The 25,721-nt window shown below is 43.0% G+C and overlaps 1 protein-coding gene across 1 annotated transcript in view; it reads right to left on the bottom strand.

The window, feature by feature from the left end:
* Window positions 1-25,141, bottom strand: part of LOC123995139 (patched domain-containing protein 1) — a 33,831-nt gene extending 8,690 nt beyond the window's left edge. The window contains exons 1-2 of the mRNA XM_046298516.1: window positions 24,439-25,141; window positions 21,516-21,996 (exon numbers count right to left, since the gene is read on the bottom strand). Coding sequence (XP_046154472.1) covers window positions 21,516-21,996; window positions 24,439-25,038 — 1,081 coding nt within the window. The 5' untranslated portion in view covers window positions 25,039-25,141. The remainder of the gene's footprint in view (window positions 1-21,515; window positions 21,997-24,438) is intronic.
* Between the last annotated feature and the right edge of the window lie 580 nt (window positions 25,142-25,721).

Genomic DNA, 25,721 nt, shown 5'->3' with positions numbered 1-25,721 from the left:
CATTATTCAGTAAGGATGGTACCCATGATTTCCTTTTTCTACATATCTGGCATTTCTGTGTATGATTGGAAAAGCCCTGGGTTACATTAATGTGATTTATGAGTCACAGGTGGGGAATGGATAATAAGGTTGGGCCCATCTGGTAAAATATCCCCAGATAATATCTCCACTCCATTACCAAAGCCTTGGTCTGATGTCACCATCTTGATGTAAAACATAAAAACGTATTAAGGCAGACTGGGACAGGGCTCCACTCACTTTGTGCAGACTAAGATGTATGTAAGAAAAAGGGGAATGAATTAGCCTCCACACACAGCCAATAACAAAGCTCCTCTCATTCCACGCCACCGAACCCCTGACAGGGCCATTATCATGAAACTCCACACTCGTAGAAAAAAGGTGCCATCTAGAACCTAAAAAGGTTATTTGGCTGTCCCCATAAGAGAACCCTTTAAATAACCTTTTTTGGTTCCAGGTAGAACCCTTTTGGGTTCCATGTAGGACCCTTTCCACAGAGATAAATACAGTGTGTTATCACTCCCTTCAGATGCTGCTATAGCGCTGCATTTGTTAGCTAATGTAAGATGTGAAGCTGGCCATAAGCAGGGAGAGGATCTGGATAAAGAGGACTAGACGCCATGCGATGCGACGAGGCACTCTCGGCGTGATACAGATGTGTCCCACGTGGCTTTATGAATCCCTGTTGCATATTCTAATCATGGCCGAGTGCTGGGCTGGCCAAGGTCAGCAGCACTGCTGGCTGCTTGATTCATACAAGTCTGCTGCTCTGCCTCCCTCTGACACTCCGCCTGCCTGCTCGCTGTGGAATACACTGTGGCTGCTGTGTGTGAAGGGAGCTAGCGGGAATACACTGTGGCTGCTGTGTGTGAAGGGAGCTAGCGGGAATACACTGTGGCTGCTGTGTGTGAAGGGAGCTAGCGGGAATACACTGTGGCTGCTGTGTGTGAAGGGAGCTAGCGGGAATACACTGTGGCTGCTGTGTGTGAAGGGAAGCTGTGGGGACTGTGGCTGCTGTGTGTGAAGGGAGCTAGCGGGAATACACTGTGGCTGCTGTGAAGGGGCTGCGGGAATACACTGTGGCTGCTGTGTGTGAAGGGAGCTAGCGGGAATACACTGTGGCTGCTGTGTGTGAAGGGAGCTGAAGGAGCGGGAATACACTGTGGCTGCTGTGTGTGAACTGTGGCTGCTGTGTGTGGGAGCTAGCGGGAATACACTGTGGCGGGAATACACTGTGGCTGCTGTGTGTGAAGGGAGCTAGCGGGAATACTGTGGCTGCTGTGGAATACAGTGTGGCTGCTATGTGTGAAGGAGAGCTAGCGGGAATACGCTGTGGCTGCTGTGGGAATACACTGTGGCTGCTGTGTGTGAAGGGAGCTAGCGGGAATACACTGTGGCTGCTGTGTGTGAAGGGAGCTAGCGGGAATACACTGTGGCTGCTGTGTGCTGAAGGGAGCTAGCGGGAATACACTGTGGCTGCTGTGTGTGAAGGGAGCTAGCGGGAATACAGTGTGGCTGCTATGTGTGAAGGGAGCTAGCGGGAATACACTGTGGCTGCTGTGTGTGAAGGGAGCTAGCGGGAATACGCTGTGGATGCCTGTGATGCAGCAACACATGGGGGGGAAGTATCAGGGAGAGAGGAGGGGGAGGGAAGGAGATGCTTGATCTCCCTGAGGCATGGTGTTAACTCTCTTTACTGTTTGAGACAAAGAATGCAAGGCTATGGAAGCTGGTAACTCGAAAGATAATATATAATTATATAATTGAGCACATGGGCTCTTTCTTTGATCTAATCATTCTGTATAGGTAGAGTTATGAAACAAGTGAAGAACAAGACTATAGTTTGGGGAATATGTTCAATCAATTTTTGCCTCTGGGCAAAAACTTGATCGTATTGATATAATACTGTTTAATGAATACAAACTTGGAAGATTACAGTTTCACCTTGATTACTTTGAGGTCTACTTTTAAGAATTCTGCTACTTTAACAAGAAACCACTATGTAAAACAGGGAATGGAACAGAATTTAAATTAAGGGGTGAGAGCACTTTCAGAAACAACATATTCACGAGTGTGATACTCATTCAGGCAGAGCAACCACAAACAGTTGAGGAGACACTCACATCCAATATGCACACAATGTCTGAAATGCAATGTCTGAAAGAATCCAAACTCCTCAATCAAACATGAGGTCTGAAAACAGGGCTGCTCAAAGCGTTCCTCTAGACAGAGAATGTTATGCTCAGAATGTTCCATTTGCAGTCCGCTGGCCTTCCCTGCAATAAACCCTCATGCGCTGTAGATCCATACTGTTGGCAGCACATACACAATGGGCTGAGGTTAAGGCCTAGCATAGCTTCAACTCAAATCAATCTGCCAATAAAACAAAACCAGTGCCTCTTGATCCTTCACAATCTCATCTTAAAAATTGTCCTACCGCCATACGGAAGGACAACCCTTAGCCAAACAGTCAAGACACATTGTAACCGACAGGACAGCCACACATCTCCGGACGTTTAGAGCCATGAGCAATAGGCTAGAGGGGCACACCTGTCGCACTCTCTCAGGAGGAGGGAAACGTTTTATGATGCTGTAAATTGTGTTCCTGACGAACGGAGGACAACACACGGGGAATGATCTCAGACGCGGCATGCCACGAGGCAGTGGCCAACGGTGTCTCAAGAGGAGGCAGGCGGTGAGATGAAAGGTTGTGCTTCATGTCCACCGCAGCTCCCAGGTACAACGTTCCATTGAGCTTAAGAGGGCAGTTTGTCAAAGGCCTCTGGTGGACCATTTCAGGCACAACACTGAGGAACTGAAACCCTTATTGGAAGTAGGGAGACCGCAACCCCAAGCCTGAGTCATTAAACCAAATTACAGCTCTAAAACGTCAGTGGCACACAGGCAGAAAACACATCAATCTCAGATGAGGAAAGGGATTTATAAACCACATACATTTGTCACAGGTAATGTGACAGAGCAAATATTGGATTATTTTTTGTGTGTGTATCAACCTCGATAAAAAGACAGATGAGTTGTGTGTAATAGAGAAAGCGTCTTTGCGGAGTATAGCTTACCAATAACGAAGTAAACTAATGTCAAATGTAACATCTTGACAAAATTTCTAATAAAACTAGGTGTTTAGATAATAACCTACTTTATAATATTATTTTTTTCATTATATTTCCCTCAGAACAACAAACTAGCTCTTGCTAGACTTTTGAGACATGTCTTTCGTTAGGCTCTCATTAGGCTACAGATTTTCCAGTGCTGTCTACTCCAGAATATGCCTTTTTTCCAAACCCTGGCCTAGTTAGCAGACTTCGTTCTCTCTGTAGGTGAGCTAATCCCTCTGCAGTGGATTACAGATGCAATGAGTGAAGCCTACAGTACTGTATGAGTGATAGAGGGAAGCCATGAAGACAGACCTACAAACACAGCGGCAGCCTAGCTAGCCTACACATGGGCATCACACGTGTTGCCAGCAGCACAGTACAGCACATCCACCCACTGCCTGCCCTGAGGCATGGAGAGGGAATGCCCAGCCATCTGGAGAAACTCACCACTAACAGTCAGAAGTGGAGGGATGTGAAACACACAAACACACACACAGAGGAACTATCAGGCTACTCCTTAAACCTGCAGCATGTTGGAAAACATATGAAAGATATAAAAACCGAAAGGTTGCAAGATCAAATCCCCGAGCTGACAAGGTAACAATCCGTCGTTCTGCCCCTGAACAGCCAGTTAACCCACTGTTCCTAGACCAGTTAACCCACTGTTCCTAGACCAGTTAACCCACTGTTCCTAGACCAGTTAACCCACTGTTCCTAGACCAGTTAACCCACTGTTCCTAGGCCGTCATTGAAAATAAGAATTTGTTCTTAACTGACATGCCTAGTAAAATAAATAAAATCTGCTGACTAACAGAGCCACCTTGGGTAAATAAAGATTTCACTGCACTTGGAACATCAATCATCTTCAAATTCCTTTGACAGATGTATGATATACTGTACAAACAGAATCAGAGACTAGTTTGTTTTGTGGCTCTTTTATTTTCATTTGGATAGTTTGAGTGCACATCTAAAAACCCAAAAGTGGCAGAGTTTGCTCTACTGTAAACTTTCAGTTTCAGCCGTGAATCTTGATATTTCCAACAGGAGTGTGATGTGTCTTTAGGAGTGTGTCCCTGTGTGGATGGGGAAGATAGAACTGAATGTTTGATACTTCAGGAATTCATGGGAAATCATAAATTACTGTTACAGAGTTCAAATGCGGGACAAATAAAAGGAATTCATTGAAAGGGAATAAATACTGTCCCCTGTACTGTATGTGTGTCTATAGTTTTGTTTAATGTTGTATTAAAACACATTCCACATTCACAGATGTAACAGGTTTAAAAAAATACAATTAAAATATATAATAATAATTATAATAATAAATAAAAAAAATGCCCAGGTATTGCTTACAGTCCCTCCACGCTAGTAGGGTGCTGTAAATAACAAAGGTTTTGGCTATGTTGCCCACTTCACCAAAGTTATTAATTAATATAATTTAGCTTAAGGGCAATGAACCACCGGATTGGGCTTCTATCTGAATCCACGTTGACTCTTGTCTGTTTGTGATCCATGTTAGCCTGTTGCAGATTTGGGCAGACCAGTAGTACAGTTGAAGGGAGGGAAGGGCAAGACCACCCAGGATTCGATAGAGTGGAGAACTTGATCCTAGGTTTTTATTGCCCCATATAAATGTAGTGATGCTTTGGTTAGTTGTTTTGAAAAAGGAAACTGGGAGATAGCATGGGAGCATCTGAAATATATAGTTCAGTCTAGGGACGACGTTCATACGGATGACATTAATTCTTCCTACTAAGCTAATTGGGAGGGAGATCCAGGTTTGGAGATCGTTCTTGATTCGATCCAGGAGTGGAAGATAATTTTCCTTGAAAAGGCTATTCAGATCTGGTGTTATGAAGATCCTGAGGTATTGAAAAGGAAAGGACAAAGTGTCTTCATAGAGCTGGTGAGTGTAATATTGAGAGGGCAGACAGTGGATTTGTTCAAATTGATCTTTTAACCTGAAAACTTGCCATACTGAGCAATTGTGTCTAAAATGGGAGGGAGGGATTTCTCAGGGTTGGATATGTAGAGCAAGACATCATCTGTGTAAAGCGAAATCTTGTGCTGCAGGTCACCTGCAGAAACACCCATAATACTTGGATTGCTCCTTATCAGCTCTGCCAGAGGCTCCGCCCCCAACAAGAAGAGCAGGGGGGACAGCGAGCACCCTTGTCTTGTGCACCGTTCCAGAGGGTATCTGTCAGAGTTCAGTCCATTAGTAGTCACCATGGCATTTGGGTGAGAGTATAGTGATTTAATCCATTTAATAACATTTGGGCCCAAATTGAACTTTTCTAACACTGAAAACAGAAAGCTCCACTCCATCCTGTCAAACGCCTTCTCAGCATCCAGTGAAGCCAGCAGGACAGGGGTCTTCTGTCCGTTTCCTTGATCATTAATATCAAAAAGATGGCGAATGTTATCAGAAGAGTATCTGTCTCTAATAAATCCAGTTTGGTCCACTTTTATTATTTTGGGAAGAAGCGTGTTTAGTCTTTTGGCGAGCAATTGGGTAATTATTTTGTAGTCGAAATCCAACAAGCTTATGGGCAGGAAGGACGTGCAGGATAGGGGGTCCTTGTCCTTTTTGAGCAACACTGTAATGTGAGCTGTGTGCATTGAGTCTGGGGGAACTCCGTTTTTGCAAAACTCCTCCAGCATTGGCATGATGATAGGGCTGAGCTGGGGCCAAAAAGCTTTGTAGAACTCTCTGGGGAATCCATCTGGGCCTGGGGACTTATTAGGTGGCATGGAGGTAATTGCCTCCAGGATCTCCTCAGGAGTGAAGGGGGAGTTGAGATCTTCTTGGTCGGTCTCTGATAGTTAGGTAGCGAGATTCCCTCTAGGAAAAGTGGAGTTCTGCCTCCGTTTGTTTTCTCTCAGAGGTAAATAGTTTGCAGTAAAAATCATCAAAAGTTAAATGGATCTTTTTTGGGTCATATGTGACCTCGTCCTCTGCTGTTCGGATAGCCATGATTGTACGCTCTGACTGCTCCTTTTTTAATTGGTAAGCAAGCAATCTACTCATGGTATTTCTGTTTAGTAAAGAATTATTTTTTTTATCTCCCGTGTATAGTCCAAATCCAGTCTGGCTTTGGCTGCTTTAAGATGACTCCAGGAGGTGCTGTCTGGGGATTGTTTATGTATTTTTTCACAGCATTCCAGCTCCCTCTCGAGATCTAGCCCGTGTGCTTCCATTGCTTTTTTCTTAGAGGAAGCATATGCAATTAGATGACCTCTTAGTGTGGCTTTAGCAGCGTCCCACATTGTGGCCGGAGAAACAGGATAATCTTTGTTGTCTTGTGTGTAGTTGTCTATCCATGTAGTTACCAATGTATGGAACGCTTAGTTTGATAACATGGAGGTGTTGAATTTCTAGCTCTTTGACCTCGGGATGTTTTTGCAGAGGTCAAAGAGGAGGTGGACAAAGGCGTGATCTGAAAGTGCTATGGGTTCGATTGTACATGTGGCTGAATTGATTAAACTCTTGGGATAAAAATGTAATCTATACGGGAGTAGGTGTTATGGGCATGAGAGTAGTTTGTATAGTCCATAGATGAGCTATTAGTCTCTCTCCAGATATCTATCAGTCCCATCTCTTTAGTAAGAGAGTTCAACATCTTTGCAAATCTAGGATTTGTGGTGGGGACTTGAGATGATTTGTCTAGGGTTGGGTTAAGGGTACAATTAAAATCTCCGGCCACCACGCCAAAGGAAACACAATGCTCATTAAACAGGGTTATCATTTTTGACATGAAAGCAGGAGTATCTGTGTTAGGGGCGTATATGTTTAAGATAGTAATTGGTTGACCATACAGTGACCCAGTTATCAAAATAAATCTCCCCTCCGGATCAGATACATTTTTGTCAATTATGAATGGAACATTCTTATGGATAAGTATGGCTGTGCCTCTACTGTTTGATTTGAAAGATGAGAAATACACCTGTCCCACCCAAGCTCTGCGGAGTTTGGCATGTTCAGCATCACAGAGGTGTGTCTCTTGTAATAGCGCGATGTCTGCTTTTTCCTTTTTTTAGAGCACATAGTATATTTTTCCGTTTTATTGCATGCCCTAGACCATGGCAGTTCCATGTCAATAGATTTAAGGTGCTAGTCATCGTCATCGAACAGTAATCAAACTTTAGTGCAAGTCATCTCTGGGTAAAAGTGGATAATAGTTACAGCTGCGTTCACATAAAATAAAATAAATGGTGTACATAAAATAACAATCTCTGAACACCCCAGCCGAGTTCCCAAACAACTGACAATGCTAACCTTCTCTGGCTGAGTGCGAGGTCTGGTAAAGGTCATGAATGTAGTTTTTTGTATATTCAAGACCAGTTTGAGACCATAAAGGGAGGCCTGCAGTGACTGAAAAGCAGTCTGGAGCTCTTCAACAGCCTGAACCAGAGAAGGAGCACATGAATATATAAATGTATTATCTGCATATAGATGTTACTTTGCTGGTTGCATCCCATTTCCCAAATCATTAATAAAAATTGAGAACAACACAGGAGCTAAAATGGAACCCTGGGGCACACCTCCATTAACCTCAAGAAAGCTAGACTTGTGATTATCAGTATATACACATTGTGTTCTGTCAGAAAGATAGTTCCTAAACCAATTTACTGACCCTTCACTGAGACCAATGTTTCTGATTCTAGCTAGCAACAATTCATGGTCAACTGACTCAAAGGCCTTTGATAAATCCACAAACAGAGCAGCACAATGTTGCTTTTTATTGAGTGCTTTAAATGTCGTTTGCCACTGCCATAGCGGCAGTTGTGGTGATGTGCCCAGATCTAAAGCCAGACTGAACCCTGCTCAGTATGTTCTTTTCAATTAAGACGTTTTTTTAACTGTGAGCTCACTAGGGATTCATAGACTGGCCAGGATAGGGAGTTTAGAGATGGGACAATAGTTATTAGCATCTGAGGGATCTCCACCCTTTAGCAGTGGGAGGGGTATGGAATTGGTCAAGAGACTCAAGTTGAAAATGTGAGCCACCACAGGTTCAGAAATAATACCACTAATACTCTTAAAAGGTAAGGGTCAAGGTTGTCTGGACCTGCAGATGTTTTTGTGTTTATTGCCTTTAGTGCTGTATAGACCTCAGTATAAGAAACAGGCTCGAAGTTCAAATGGTTGACAGGGCCTATATCATAGTTGACTGTGACAGCGCTTACATTAGAGGCCTGGGCCCCACCATTATCAAAAACTGAACCAGCAGATATGAAGTGCTTGTTAAAAAACCCTACAATATGGGCTTTATCCTTCACTTCAATAGAATCCATCATTAAATGGTCAGGAAGGCCAGAGGAGACATTAGATCCTGACACTGATTTGATTAGCTTCCGGTTGTTTAGGTTCTCTGTGACTGAATTTAAATAGTCATCTGATTGGGACTTCCTGATCAAACCTGTGCATTTGTTTCTTAGCACTCTGAAGGAGGCCCAGTCAACAGGAGCATTTGTATGTCTAACTTGAGCCCAAGAGATATTTCTCTTTCTAATGAATTCTGCCAAGTTATCTGAAAACCAGGGATTGTCCCTTCCACTGATTCTACATGGCTTCCCAGGGGCATGCTTATCACAAATCGACACAAATTTTACGTAAAAATAGTCCCAGGCAGTGTCAACATCAGGAATCAGACTTACTCTGTCATTATTATGGTACACTTGCTCATCATACTGTTTAAATTGTCTTTTAAAAATATAACAGGGTTTGGCTTTGGTCATTTTTGTATTTCTAACACAAGCAATTGCACAGTGATCACCGACATCATTACAGAATATCCCAGTCAATGTGTATATATGTATGTGAGGGGTATTCGTTACAGTAATGTCCAATAGCGTTGATTTGTTCGGTTCTCTGGACAAGAGCGAGAATATTTTCATTTGTCAAACAGCAGTCAAGCACCGATCACCATGTCACCAGAATAAGACACTCAACATTTATTGGAAGACAGCATCACGTTCATCACCTTGCACTTTCACCACCCTGTGAAGTTAATCATACATGATTCCATCTGTAGCCTAATAAACTGCATGGCTTCCCGAGTCGTAGTGGGAGGACAACACACCATATCATCGCGTGACTTCAAATGTACTTCGAGATAATGGTTATTTTATCAATATTTGCTTAAAGGCGTATCCACCGCCATAATTCATTTTACCGACACAAAAAGATACCACCATGTCGAACGAACAAATGATCTGTTGACATTTAGAAAACTACACCGAAACTTCCTGTTTCCATTACAGCTGTCGATATTTTTTTTATACACAATATGACTTTACTCGCATAAAAACTATGGATGGAAAAAAGGTTAGTGTAATCAATGAATTAGTTCTATGTTCATAGAAAGCAGGCTCAGTAAGATCAATAGAACTGCTTTATAACATGAAATACTGTATGGGACAGAATGGTTGGTTCTATGTCTATGCATATCTACATGTATCTGTCAAACATAGGTACATTATATATTCATTATTTCTCTGGATGAATCAAACCCATTTCATAGTTCTGTGACCCATATCCATATCACTCTAAATCAATTACTCTGACTTGTGTCTAAGTTTCATTAAGGGTAATAAATTATTATTAGAAATGTGAGCTCACACAATAGCAAGTTCGCTCTGGTAAAGCCAGTTACAGTTGAAGTCGGAAGTTTATATACACCTTAGCCAAATACATTTAATCTCAGTTTTTCACAATTCCTGACATTTAATCTTAGTAAGAATTCCCTGTTTTAGGTCAGTTTGTAACGGCTCTCTTCTATCTCCTCCTCTGACGAAGAGGTGGAACAAGGATCGGACCAAAATGCAGCGTGATGATGATTCATGATATATATTTAAATGAAGGGAAAAACTATACATGCAGAAACTACAAAATAATGAAAAGTGAAAACCGAAATAGACCTATCTGGTGCAAACACAAGGACAAGAACAATCACCCACGAAACACTCAAAGAATATGGCTGCCTAAATATGGCTCCCAATCAGAGACAACGATAATCACCTGACTCAGGCAGCCATAGAACCGCCTCAGGCAGCCATAGACTACGTAGACACCCCACAAAACCCCAAGACAAAAACACACCACAATAACCCATGTCACACCCTGGCCTGACCAAATAAAGAAAGAAAACACAAAATACTAAGACCAAGGCGCGACACGGTTAGGATCATCACTTTATTTTAAGAATGTGAAATGTCAGAATAATAGTAGAGAGATTGATTCATTTCAGCTTTTATTTCTTTCATCACATTCCCAGTGGGTCAGAAGTTTACATTCACTCAATTAGTATTTGGTAGCATTGCCTTTAAATTGTTTAACTTGGGTCAAACATTTTGGGTAGCCTTCCACAAGCTTCCTACAATAAGTTGGGTGCATTTTGGCCCATTCCTCCTGACAGAGCTGGTGTAACTGATTAAGGTTTGTAGGCCTCGCACAAAATATTTCAGTTCTGCTCACAAATTCTCCATAGGATTGAGGTCAGCAATATGTGATGGCCACTACAATACCTTGACTTCGTGGTCCTTAAGCCATTTCGCCACAACTTTGAATGTATGCTTGGGGTCTGTCACAACCGTCGAAAGAACTGGACCAAAGCGCCGACAAAACAAAAAACAATAGAAAACAACCGTGAGGCTTAAGGGCTATGTGCCACGAACAAAGACAACTCCCCACACATAAAGGAGGGAAAAGGGCTACCTAAGAATGGTTCCCAATCAGAGATAACGATAGACAGCTGTCCCTGATTGAGAACCATACCCGGCCAAAACAAAGAAATACAAAAACATAGAAAATAGAACATAGAATGCCCACCCAAATCACACCCTGACCAAACCCAAAATAGAGACATAAAAAGCCCTAAGGTCAAGGCGTGACAGGATCATTGTCCATTTGGAAGACCCATTTGTGGCCAAGCTTTAACTTCCTGACTGAGGTCTTGAGATGTTGCTTCAATATATCCATATAATTGTCCTTCTTTGTGATGCCATCTACCCCCACAACATGATACTGCCACACCCGTACTTCAAGGTTGGGATGGTGTTCTTCGGCTTGCAAGCCACCCCCTTTTTCCTCTAAACGTAACGATGTCCATTATGCCCAAACAGTTCTATTTTTGTTTCATCAGACCAGAGGACATTTCTCCAAAATATACGATATTCGTCCCCATGTGCAGTTGCAAACCGTAGTCTGGCTTTTTTATAGCGGTTTCGGAGCAGTGGCTTCTTCCTTGCTGAGCGGCCTTTCAGGTTATGTCGATATAGGACTCGTTTTACTGTGGATATAGATACTTTTGTACCTGTTTCCTCCAGCATCTTCACAAGGCCCTTTGCTATTGTTCTGTGATTGATTTGCGCGTTTTCACCAAAGTACATCCATCTCTAGGAGACAGACCGCGTCTCCTTCCTGAGTGGTATGACGGCTGCGTGGTCCCATGGTGGTTATACTTGCGTACTATTGTTTGTACAGATGAACGTGGTACCTTCAGGCGTTTGGAAATCGCTCCCAAGGATGAACCAGACTTGTGGATGTCTACAATTTTTTTCTGAGGTCTTGCTACACCTCCAACTGACTCAAATGATGTACATTATTCAATAGGAAGCTTCTAAAACCATGACATTATTTTCTGGAATTTTCCAAGCTGTTTAAAGGCACAGTCAACTTAGTGTATGTAAACTTCTGACCCACTGGAATTGTGATACAGTGAATTATAAGTGAAATTATCTGTCTGTAAACAATTGTTGAAAAAATGACTTGTGTCATATACGAAGTAGATGTCCTAACCGACTTGCTGGAACTATAGTTTGTTAACAAGAAATGTGTGGAGTGCTTGAAAAACGAGTTTGAATGACTTAAGTGTATGTAAACTTCCGACTTCAACTGTATGTTACTCCGGTAAAACTGGCAGGAGTCCCGTTGGCAGGGACAGATCAGGAAACATTCCTGCGGGGATGGAACAGCAAATGCTTTCATTTGCATTTTGAAGGTTTATCTTCCTGGAAGAAAACGAATTAGCACAAATTGCTAAAAACTTCTGTTCATGATGGCTGCACTAGAAATACAAAGGAGGAGAAGAAATCCACTTTAACCTGCAACTCTGTATGTTTGTGTGCGGTTAGAACTCATCTCAGTGTTGTGCAGGGTTATGACATTCCTGAGGCAACACAAGGTATATTGGTTTCTAATGGATTTGATTTCAGTCATTTGATTCCGGTCATGCACCAATCCAGAAAGACAGTTGATTTGTAAGAGTGAGTGAGTGTGAGTGAGAGAGTGTGTGCTTGTGCGTGCATGTGTGGCTTCCATCTGATAATTTCACAATAAAAACAAAGAAGCACCTTCAACATCCAACTATTGCCTATCAGCCCATAAAATGGCATTACAGTAACCATGTCAATAGCCGTGACAATATCAGCCAAGCATCAATCCTGATTTAAAACATTTGAGTAAAAATGTTGGTACATTTACCAATATTACACCAAAAGGATAATTCTCCAAAACACTCAAAACACTTTCTCCAGTTATGGACACTTCGGTTTACTCTGTACTGCATAACAGAGTGTTTGCGTCACATATATTCAAGAACAACTTATTGCATGTGGTTTTGCTGTAAGGTTTTATTGACACTTGCTTTCTCAGACGTCATACATGACTGCAGTTGGGGGAGAGTCTTTATGATTCCACTTCAGAAATGTTACCACATAAAGGAGCTATTCAGACATATCTGCAAGATAAAATAACCCTTGTGCGATTCAAGATGACTTGTTGGAAACATTCTCACAGTTATATCATTTTTGTTGTTGCTGATTAAATAGACTATAAAGCTTACAGTATCAACACAGTATTTGTCTAGAAAATAATTGTATAAATTGGCGTCTAGACATAAATACATGGTGGCTGTTCTAGCTCTTATCGTGAACTGGAGCGACCTGGCTTGGGAGGCCAATAGAAGGAAATACAGCCCTGGCAGGAACACATCTGGCAAGTCAAAGGACATTTCCTGCTGATTGTTCAATTAAAGATGGATTACCCGAACATACCACCACATTGATTGTCATCTATAGTGGCTTCCTCCCCAGTCGATACTCATCTGCTTATTTACCACAAGGCAGATCACTTAAAACAGCATCAACCTAATTCTTACTGCTGTAATCTGGAGTAAATGGTAAGAAAATACAGAAAAGAGATGTTTGACAAAATGATCCTCTCTCTGAGTTCATTATGTCTTTATACAAGCATGAAACCAAAGACAAGATAGATGACGTGAATGAATCTGGGCAAAACAGATGCCCAAGTATGGGCAAAAGTTCAGATATGTATTTTATTTGATTTCACCTTTATTTAACCAGGTAGGCTAGTTGAGAACAAGTTCTCATTTACAACTGTGACCTGGCCAAGATAAAGCATAGCAGTGTGAACAGACAACGACACAGAGTTACACATGGAGTAAACGATAAACAAGTCAATGACACAGTAGAAACAAAAGAAAAAAGAAAAAAAGTCTATATACATTGTGTGCAAAAGGCATGAGGAGATGAGGAGGCGAATAATTACAATTTAGCAGATTAACACTGGAGTGATAAATGATCAGATGGTCATGTGCAGGTAGAGATACTGGTGTGCAAAAGAGCAGAAAAGTAAATAAATAAAAACAGTATGGGGATGAGGTAGGTAAATTAGGCGGGCTATTTACCGATGGACTATAGAGGAAAGTAGGCGTCATCTACCCGTCATCTACCTGTATTGAACTATTGGTTAAGGGCTTGTAAGTAAGTATTTCATGGTAAGGTCTACACATGTATTCGGCACATGTGACAAATACAGATTGATTTGATTTGCACGGTGAGTGGTTCTTCTTTCTGCCTGGATGAACATGGAAATGCCATACTAGCTGCTGCATTGCCAATAAATCTCCCTACATCTTGCCCAAAACGGCAATGGGATATTAAATAGTCGCTAGCTTAAAAAAACTTCTTCAGGCTAGGGCCTATTTTTTCTCAATTTCCGCCTGACTGACGTGCCCAAAGTAAACTGCCTGTTGCTCAGGCCCAGAAGCCAAGATATGCATATAATTGGTACCATTGGGAAGAAAACACTCTGAAGTTTGCATAAATGTTAAAATAATGTAGGAGATTATAACAATAGATATGGTAGGAGAAAATCCAAAGAAAAACCAACCAAAATTTGTGTTTGTTTTGAGAGCAAGGCCTTCCAATAGAACGCATAGGGAAATCATTAAATCTAGCTGCCAGTATGAAATTCCTATGGCTTCCACCGGATGTTAGTAGTCTTTGTTCAAGGTTTCAGGCTTGTTTCTTCCAAAATGAGGAAGAAATATGAGTTTTACTGCAGGGATACAGACTTGGAAATGTGTGTATGCGCGCGCGACGAAGAGGACGCACACCTGCTAATATCGCTTTCCTATTGAACATACTTGTTTCAGCATGAAATATTATAGTTTAATTACATTTTAGGGTATCTGAGCATTAAATAGAAACATATTTTGACTTGTTGAAACAAAATTTAGGGGTACATTTTCGTGTTGAACTAGTGGATTATTCAAATCGATGGGGCCAAATAAACAGACTTTTTGGGATATAAAGAAGGAATTTTATCTAGCAAAATGACACTACATGTTATAGCTGGGACCCTTTGGATGACAAATCAGAGGAAGATTTTCAAAAAGTAAGTGAATATTTAATCGCTATTTGTGAATTTATGAAACCTGTACCAGTGGAAAAATATTTTGATGTGGGGCGCCATCCTCAAACAATTGCATGGCATGCTTTCGCTGTAAAGCCTACTGTAAATCAGACAGTGCAGTTCAATTAACACGAATTTTAACTTTCAACTGATATAAGACACTTGTATATACCTAAATGTTTAATATCCATCATTTGTATGATTATTTATTTGAATTGCACGCCCTCCACCTTCACTGGAAGTTGTCCCGCTAGCGGGACCCCTAGCCTTTTGACATGTAATATGTCATGCTTGAGAACATTAGCAATAAGTATCTATATCAGAATGGCTTTAATGTCTCCCTGAATATTTTTCTCTCTCCTTGGAGCAGGAGCAGATCAATACATTTTGTACAAAACATACACTTTCCGATCCAATAAATTGACATCTTTCGGTCTGCTCTGTGCATTCATTTGTGTGAATCTCTCTCTCTCTCTCCCTCTCTCTCTCTCTCTCTCTCTCTCTCTCTCTCTCTCTCTCTCTCTCTCTCTCTCTCTCTCTCTCTCTCTCTCTCTCTCTCTCTCTCTCTCTCTCTCTCTCTCTCTCTCTGGGTGTGGTTGTGTTTGTGAGAGAAAGAGTGAGAGAGCATGTCTGTGTGTGGTCTCTCTCACTGATTGCGGGGGACACTGTCATATGCCTTCCCAGAGCAACTTGAGCATGTTTGCCATGACCACACAGCCCCTGTCCTGTTTACAATTCTAAACAAGACAGGTGCTGCCTGCTAGTGTAATGGTGTATATTCGAGTGAGTAGTGCATACGTGAGTGTTAGTGCCAGTGTATGTGTGAGCATGTGTGCATGTGTGACAACACACAGAAATGCTCTCTCACTCTTATTCTCCGAAAGATGACAATTTATTGGATAGGAAAGTGTATGTTTTGAACAAAATATATTGGACCACAATGGAAATAAGCTTTTAAGCTTCAGTTGTGTGATTATTGATGATTTTCGTAAATCATATGTGGAGGCGTCACCGGCTGGAGCGCCCTGGAGGCAATGGTCTACGTGCATCCATATGTGTGTGCATATAGCACACATTCCTCCCCAGTCTAAGGCCAATAACAGTAATGAGTTGGATCAATGAGCTGACATACTGAGGAGGAGTTATCTGGGCTGTCTCTGGTAGCGTGCCACACCCACCAAGTGTCTGTCTGTATCACACATACCCTATCTGGACTGTCTCTGGTAGCGTGCCACACCCACCAAGTGTCTGTCTGTATCACACATACCCTATCTGGACTGTCTCTGGTAGCGTGCCACACCCACCAAGTGTCTGTCTGTATCACACATACCCTATCTGGACTGTCTCTGGTAGCGTGCCACACCCACCAAGTGTCTGTCTGTATCACACATACCCTATCTGGACTGTCTCTGGTAGCGTGCCACACCCACCAAGTGTCTGTCTGTATCACACATACCCTATCTGGACTGTCTCTGGTAGCGTGCCACACCCACCAAGTGTCTGTCTGTATCACACATACCCTATCTGGACTGTCTCTGGTAGCGTGCCACACCCACCAAGTGTCTGTCTGTATCACACATACCCTATCTGGACTGTCTCTGGTAGCGTGCCACACCCACCAAGTGTCTGTCTGTATCACACATACCCTATCTGGACTGTCTCTGGTAGCGTGCCACACCCACCAAGTGTCTGTCTGTATCACACATACCCTATCTGGACTGTCTCTGGTAGCGTGCCACACCCACCAAGTGTCTGTCTGTATCACACATACACTATCTGGACTGTCTCTGGTAGCGTGCCACACCCACAAAGTGTCTGTCCGTATCACACATACCCTATCTGGACTGTCTCTGGTAGCGTGCCACACCCACAAAGTGTCTGTCTGTATCACACATACCCTATCTGGACTGTCTCTGGTAGCGTGCCACACCCACCAAGTGTCTGTCTGTATCACACATACCCTATCTGGACTGTCTCTGGTAGCGTGCCACACCCACCAAGTGTCTGTCTGTATCACACATACCCTATCTGGACTGTCTCTGGTAGCGTGCCACACCCACAAAGTGTCTGTCTGTATCACACATACCCTATCTGGACTGTCTCTGGTAGCGTGCCACACCCACCAAGTGTCTGTCTGTATCACACATACCCTATCTGGACTGTCTCTGGTAGCGTGCCACACCCACCAAGTGTCTGTCTGTATCACACATACCCTATCTGGGCTGTCTCTGGTAGCGTGCCACACCCACCAAGTGTCTGTCTGTATCACACATACCCTATCTGGACTGTCTCTGGTAGCGTGCCACACCCACCAAGTGTCTGTCTGTATCACACATACCCTATCTGGACTGTCTCTGGTAGCGTGCCACACCCACCAAGTGTCTGTCTGTATCACACATACCCTATCTGGACTGTCTCTGGTAGCGTGCCACACCCACCAAGTGTCTGTCTGTATCACACATACCCTATCTGGACTGTCTCTGGTAGCGTGCCACACCCACCAAGTGTCTGTCTGTATCACACATACCCTATCTGGACTGTCTCTGGTAGCGTGCCACACCCACAAAGTGTCTGTCTGTATCACACATACCCTATCTGGACTGTCTCTGGTAGCGTGCCACACCCACAAAGTGTCTGTCTGTATCACACATACCCTATCTGGACTGTCTCTGGTAGCGTGCCACACCCACCAAGTGTCTGTCTGTATCACACATACCCTATCTGGACTGTCTCTGGTAGCGTGCCACACCCACCAAGTGTCTGTCTGTATCACACATACCCTATCTGGACTGTCTCTGGTAGCGTGCCACACCCACCAAGTGTCTGTCTGTATCACACATACCCTATCTGGACTGTCTCTGGTAGCGTGCCACACCCACCAAGTGTCTGTCTGTATCACACATACCCTATCTGGACTGTCTCTGGTAGCGTGCCACACCCACAAAGTGTCTGTCTGTATCACACATACCCTATCTGGACTGTCTCTGGTAGCGTGCCACACCCACAAAGTGTCTGTCTGTATCACACATACCCTATCTGAGGCCATTCACTCAAGGTTGGTGGCAGCAGCAGCAGCACAGCACTGAATACGGATGACTTGTCTGTGACACAACAGTGGTGACAAATTGGCCCAAGAAGTGCATCAGCTGCCTGTGAACCTACATTATCATATTGCTTGGACTGCTCTTAGGAATCAATGTGTTATGTAAATGTGGTGGTTTCTTCTTCGGTGGTGTATCGACATTATCCATTCTTTCCATGGACTTTTTGATCATGAATGATAATAACCAACACACTACTAAATGAAAATCAAGCCTCGACCAGTTATACGACAGTGTTTACTTATTCCCTCTTCTCTGTAAATCCCACTTCCGCTCATGCTTATTATTCAGTGTGCTCATTAGGTACCAAACACATCAGTTGTTTCACTTCCCACCGCTTCCTTCTCCATTCTCATTGGTCCTGGTGGACAGGCTTTTGCCAACAAAATATATACACGTATCTTCAGTGTCGCCACTCGAAAATGTAAACGGTTCTAACTCGACCATACTGTATACTGTACATGGAACAACTGTCTCCATTGACATACACTAAAATAACATCATCCCCTCATCCTGACATTGATTCACTGTGGAGTTCTCTCAGGATGTTTCTCATATCTGCTTCAATCACTCTCTGATAGGTCTGTTACTGGACTCTAATCTGAGTACAACTCAAAGGTTCTAATCAAGCCCTAAAGAAGATTGTATTCCCTATCTGTCACGCCCTGATCTGTTTCACCTGTCCTTGTGATTGTCTCCACCCCCTCCAGGTGTCGCTTATTTTCTCCAGTGTATTTATCCCTGTTTCCTGTCTCTCCGTGCCAGTTCGTCTTGTATGTCAGCCAGCGTGATTTTCCCCATACTCCTTTTGCTATTCTCTTTTGAAAGTCTTCCCGGTTTTGACTCCTGCCTGACTGGACTACTTTCCCGCCTGCCTGATCATCCTGTCTGCCCTGACCTTGATTCTGCCTGTCCTTCGGTACCTTTTGGACTCTGAACTGGTTTTGACCCTTTTGCCTGTTCACGACCATTCTCTTGACTTGTTTGATTAAAAAATATTGTAAGACTCCAACCATCTGCCTCCTTTGTCTGCATCTGGGTCTCGCCTTGTTTCATGATACTTTGGCCATAATCATAATGGCTGAGAAATTGTCACATCCATAATCATCATCATCCTACGCTCATGACAATAATATTAATGAACGTGTCATCAGCGTTCCAGTCCATCAGCGGCCAGCTGGGTCTCAGAGGACCAGTGTTCGCCACATTGTGTGAAGCCTGTAACCAGCCATGTCCAGTGTCACTATTCGTCTTAGCCTGTGGAATAAAATCAATTCATCCAGAATTATGTTTTCCAGACAGGAAAATGCAAACTCTGTAAATCAGAAAGGACTTCCTGTCGAGCATTCACTGTGATTGATCTGACTGTGGACTAGATTTAGGAGGCGTGGTTTAGATACAAGTACTAGGTGTAGGCTTTTACCAGTTCTTCAAGAGTAGTGTTCAGTAGTCAACTAACAGGATAAATTACTTTGAAATGGAGTAAGACTCCCACAAAGGCCACCGTGCCTGCCTGCAGAACCATTCTGCTAAGCATACACACAGCGTCAACACTTTTTAATTGTTTACAATGATTTATGTTTTAGTAGTGCGAGCGAAATCTTTCTAGGACAAAGAATAACACATGTTGTAAAACAGAGGATTCAGAAGAACTGCAGAAAGTAAGTACTTATTTTACAGCAAAGTGAATAGTGTGTGAGTTACAGTACAGTAGGTAAGGTGAATGTCCACGGCTCATTTGGTGCAGAGAGAACAACAGGCAGTGCCCTGCCAGTGGTGACATGTACATTTCATGAGTCCTGGCACAAAGCCCTCTCTCCTCCCTCTTTTCCTCCAGTTAACAACTATCTACCCAGGGAGACGAGAACTGACAAGCTCAGCAATACAGTAATTGGCTTCACTAAGATGACATCCCAGGTAGACATAGTTGGTAAAAGACATGAAAAGGTGCACTGTGTTAAGACAGTCTGGCTGTCTCATCTTACAGTTGTCCACTGACGTGTGGTGAGAGTCGACTGCCCTCATGGGGTTTGGCCCAGTCCAAAAAGACTATCGTTGATTGGTTAAGTACGATTTGTCAGATGATTTAACATTACATAACTAAAATATCATTTGGACTTTGAGTCTGGCGATAATCACGTTGCATTCATTTCGAGGATAACTACAAAACAACTGTTGGACAAGGATGGAGTCAAGTATAGTCTTTGTTTACTTTGTGTGAAACTACAGTGTCATCCCTGGTGGTGGGTGGTGGAAATCTTTAGTCTCGGAGGACCTGTCACGTGTATTTAGTGATTTTAAAGCAGCAGTTAGCGGTTGAAACAATAACAAAGCGCTCTCTGTTTCGGTAAAAGCTGGGGGACGGGGCTGGAGAAATGTAACTACTCTCAAATTCATAGACTGAGCTATGGATGCAAGGACTGACCATCCACGATATCAACATTAGTTTTAATCATGTTTTAAAGCTGCATAGTGTTTGTTTAAATTTACATTGTTAACTAACATTGGAGTAAAACAAGCTTATATTTTGAGTTCTGATGGGGTACAACAGTTGAACTAAGCTCATGAGACATGAATAAGTTATTTTCTTAATTAATAAATGGGGACATATCATTCATTTATAATCACAAAAAATGGCTGTAGCAACTGCAGATTGCCTCTTTAATTAAGTTCCTCCCTGCCTATGTCTATCCTCCCGCCATTCCTCCCTGACTCTGTCTCTCCTCCTCCCTTTCCCTGGTGAGACACAACCTGCAGGTCACCCAGATGCCTCTGCCTCCTGTTCCTGCTTCTTACTTAAACTGTATTTACGTCAGAGTAGTTTAGTCTCCAGGGATTGACTGATTTCTGAACCTTTCAGACTGGGAAAATAGGTTACTGCATATGGCAGAAAACCACATATACACAGGAGATCGCCTTGTGATACTGTGGCTTAGAATGGTTTGAGTAAAAACTCTGCCGGGAAACTTGTATTACCCTTCACAGACAATGGGACAATTAAGCCGGAGATGTTTGTAGATGCTGGCTCTTTCATAAAGAGTTTATCGATTTAGAAAATATACATGTTATAAGTAGCCTGCAATTTGTGATTGTTAAGATTATCATAACTCAGTTCAAAGTTTTCATACTAACAATAAATAGTCAGGCTTTTTTTTATTGCAGCCATTAGATGATGTACAGTAGTGCTTTGTAACGTACGTAATACAATGCATTTTAATTGTGATTTCATAGTTGATTAAAACATTTATCTGATGATTATTCGGGAAATATCGAGCATTGTTGTACTGATGTTAGATACACTCACATATATGCAGGGCAGGCACACACAAACACACACACATATACACACACATACACTTATACACATACACATACACACACATACACACACACACACACAAACACAATTCAACACACTCCCACCAAAACAAACTGAAAACAATCAGTGGAGGAAGGGGTGGCCCTCTTTGAGGAAGCCCTCAGCAGCCAATTACCCTAATCTTTTCCCCAATCAGCAACATGGCTGCCCCTGATAAGACTAAGCAGCTCCAGACTCACCCATGGAAAAGAAGGGGATCCCCAGCAGCGTGGAGTTAAACTTCCCATCGGAGATGAAGAAGATGCCAGCTGCAGTCACGTTGGCGATGGCTATTGTGAGCACACCCAGTAGACCCAGGAAGGGCTTCCCTCTCAGGCAGTCCCTCATGGAGCTGGAGATGGTGGCTGCCAGCAGGAGGAGCACCATGCTGACCAACACCTCCCCTTTAGCCAGCACTCCCGTCTGGTGGAAGTCCCTCCACAGGCTGAAGGAGGTGAGAGACTGGATGTGCAGGTCCTCGCTAAGCGTGGACAGGCGCGAGATGAGGGTGCAGAAGGCGTTCTCCCACTTCTCTGCGATGACGTCCTGAACCACGGGGCCATGATTGCGGAGGTAGTAGGTGATCTGGACGGCACGGGCAAACTTCACCTGCTGGTCTCGGCTATTGGGCGAGAAGGCCACTCCACCCAGCTGGTGGCCGATGAAAGAGACACGACCGTCCTGGGATATGGAGCACAGCAGACAGGATACTATCAGACACACTGACAGATGAATCTCAAGTCCCTACAGAGCATAGCTGGTGATACGCTGTTTGGTTTCTGTTACCTGAAATAACAACAGTCGGTTATGTTTTTGGACTATGATTATCTTGTGAATGATTTAAACACTGTGACCCATCAATCAACCATTACATAATGCATGAATTCCCTGCAGGAGAGATAATGACACATTGAATACATTTTACGGTAAGATAAATAATGTGTAATATCATATTTACTAAGCAATAGTAAAATTGCACTATGATAAACTATTCCCATCATTTATACTATAGTAAATTGTGTATCTGGGAATCATGCCTGAAAAAGTCTGGTTACTACAGCTACTACAGAATCAGAGCACATGCACTGTACTGTATGATTCCTAAAACACGGTTGAATAAGACACGTTAAACCAATCACTGGCTGCCGAGTTGTTTTTAGAAAGGCATATTTTGTCCTATCAGTTCAGCACGCCGCTAGTATAGGGATGCCGTGATATTCATTCCCCCAGAAGGTGACTGATATGTGGAGATGAGATACAGGACACCACTTAACTGTCCTCCAGAGAAGATTGATCTCCTAGACAAGTGGGGGAACAGTTAACTTGTCAGCCAATTGTGGAATTATGCAAATGTATTAGAGCATTGTTTGTTCATTTCGGACAAGGGCCCTAGCTGGTCTGATTTGATCCCTATTTGTAATCTACAGCCTACTGTACTGTACAGACAATCCTGGATCTCTTCAATACAATACTTGATGTTGATTGTAACGTCAAAAAATGAAAATGAATGATTCCATGGGGTATTGTAATTAAATACCACTTGCACTGTCAGCAGAACAGGGAATTTCCTGGTATTATTGCCATTCATTCACTATCATGATCATGTAGATGGAGTAATCAGTAAGAACTTCTCAAAACAGTGGACCTGAACATTTATAGCCAACCCCACACCACAAAGACTCCTCTAACAAGCAGACGACATGAAAGTCTGACATACTAACCAGAGATGTAAACGTTCATAGTGCAGTGCCGTGGCTTGGTTTAGCATCAGACTAGTAAGCACATGAATAAAGCCCCCAGCTGACATCACAGCACTGAATGAAGAGCAACAAATGTGTCAAGACATTCAGCTCAGACAGACGGGGAGTATCAATGATGCAGACGATAACCAGACAACGCATGGACATATCTGCCAAAGAGGGGTGGAAAAGAAGGTCAGTATATGGTCAGTATATTCCAACCTTAAAACGGAAGCCTTTTACCCAGATGAGGTGAAGGGGGTTGGTGGCAACGGGAGGACAAGGGCCAGAGACATATGGGGAAACAGGCAACTAGCTGCAATAGTAATGTGTGGAGACCGTGGCCTTGGATGCAGAGGAATGAACGGTAGTAGGATGTGCTGTCTAGAAGTGATTTAGGGACAGCCCAGTATGAATTAACAGTGCAGGCCCAAGTGCATTATAAAGCTAGGCCTGGTGCAGGAGAATTAGCTAGCTCACACTAGAAATGCTCATATTGAAGGAGACACAGTAGCTAGACATGTGCCTTGCAATTTAAGATGCTCGGTGTAGCAAAGGCATTATTTTGTATAGTACAGTTTTCCACTCAGTGACTAGGCTACTCATGTTACCCAGCATAATAGTCTCACTCAAGGTAGATGATTACCTAAGGCTCTATCTACACTCATTAATCTAATGGGCTCAATGTGCCATGTTACTAGCAACAGATCTGGTCACCTGTTGTAAAATTAGGCTACCTGTTGTAACTGTGTAACAGCTGATTAAAATATAAACCTAATTTATAACCTACTGTTTAAAATGACATGGGCATAGATAGCCTAGCAGCCTAGCAATACATCTGCAGAGGGCTGCAATCACAGCATACATTTAGGAGGCATAACAATATTTTACAGGGGAAGACGGGATGCAGGCCCTTACTAGTCTATCAGCTATGTCATTATATATGTGCAGGAGAGGGAGAAAGACACTGCATCAGAATAGGAATTGGGATATTCCCTGTATACTGGAGCAGTGCAGGGCTGTGCCGCCAATTCACAACCTGCAGCTAACAATTAGCCTACACACCCGCAATTCAATCAATCTATTCTGAGTGTTTCCTTGCCTTGACTGCATGATAGGAAGACATCAGCAACCTACACAATAGGCTTAGTGAATACAACTATTGCGTTCATTGAGAAATTATTGCATGTTTCAGACAGTGGGCTATGGTCTCATTACAGAAACATTGTCCCACTGCTAATCCAAGTAATTCGTTGGTTTTTTAAATAACACAGCGTGTCAGTCACGTTCTCTGACACTCTAATCTGTAATTGATGCTTGCGGCCAACAGAAACATTGTAGCCTATCATTTTACTATAATAAAACAGAATTCTCGCCTTCTTACCTTTAAGGTTGTATTTGGATAGCTCACGGGCACCTTCGAGAAAGTATAATTCGACAGAATAGCTAAACGGATATCTTCGAATATCGTAATTATATCATCCAAGATGCATCGCTTATCCTGATGGCTCAGGACACAGAGATGAGCGAAAGTGTAATTGAATCCCTTGTAATTAACACTCAAATCCAACACCTGCTTGTGAACCTGCAGGACCTGGTCGGCTAGCTCCAATATATTTCCCCCAGACTTGGCCAGTAGAATCAGTCTGCCATATCTGCCGGGGGTGTGCAGGTCGGAATACAGCTTGTTTTTAGACTGGTCGATGGGGAAAAGGCTGTTCGCAAGACTCCGCTCTACTTTAGCAAAGCTGTGGGTCGGGGCAACCAGTATCTCGAGGTCCGTTTCGGGCTTGAATCTGCTCAGGACTGTAGATCCGAAAATGATGGTTAAGACTGCGGGAACGGTGAGGAAAAAAACCGGATGCCTACTAACAAATAAGCCCAGCCAGTAGAAAGAAGCTTTGAGCCCTCTGTGTATCATTTGCCGCAGCATCCTCCTCCAGATCCAGCTTGCAGATGCCCCGTTTCTTCCTATGAAGCACATGTGACACGAGACTCCGTTGCCCAGTTTCGTTCATCTGTATGATAATACACTACACCTGGGAAAAGAGCACTGCAGCAATTCCCGACAAGACTCAGATTTTGCTCATCTCTCGTTGCTTTTTGTAGTTGTTGTTTAATCTCAAGCCATTCCTCCCACTTATTAACCTCAGATCCGTGACTAGTCCTATTGCTCCTGCTGCAATAGCAGCAACCTGCGGCTGTCTGATGTGCTTGCATACCTAGTTCTAACTACACTATTGGTGCCGCCTACTTGACTGTAACCATGTGCTGGTTGAAGGGGGAAGACGGAGAAATGCTGATGGTGGGTTATTTTAGGAACACGCGCAATAGCCATAAGAGTCGTGAAATATTCACTGCTGGCACAATGGCCACATGCACTTCCTGAAATCACTCCCAATAACCCGTGAATGAGAACCATACTGTTGCGCTTAACGCTAAATAGCCAGTAGCCTAGGCTATGCTAGGTGTATTTTATACATGGGTGTATTTGATAAATCACATAGTCTTGCTCATATTTAATACTAGCTAATGAATTATCCTCGTGAGAGGGGGAGACAGCATGTCCTTCAAAGCCTTTCAAAGTCATGGGGAGTTTGCTGAGGAAGTTATTTTTTTCACCTCAGGAAGTTTATATTTACATTTTAGTCATTTAGCAGACGCTCT

The sequence above is a fragment of the Oncorhynchus gorbuscha genome, linkage group LG14, assembly GCF_021184085.1.
Source record: "Oncorhynchus gorbuscha isolate QuinsamMale2020 ecotype Even-year linkage group LG14, OgorEven_v1.0, whole genome shotgun sequence".
Classification (NCBI taxonomy): domain Eukaryota; kingdom Metazoa; phylum Chordata; class Actinopteri; order Salmoniformes; family Salmonidae; genus Oncorhynchus; species Oncorhynchus gorbuscha.
The sequence above is the reverse complement of the archived record's forward strand: the minus strand, read 5'-3'. Positions and strand labels throughout refer to the sequence as shown.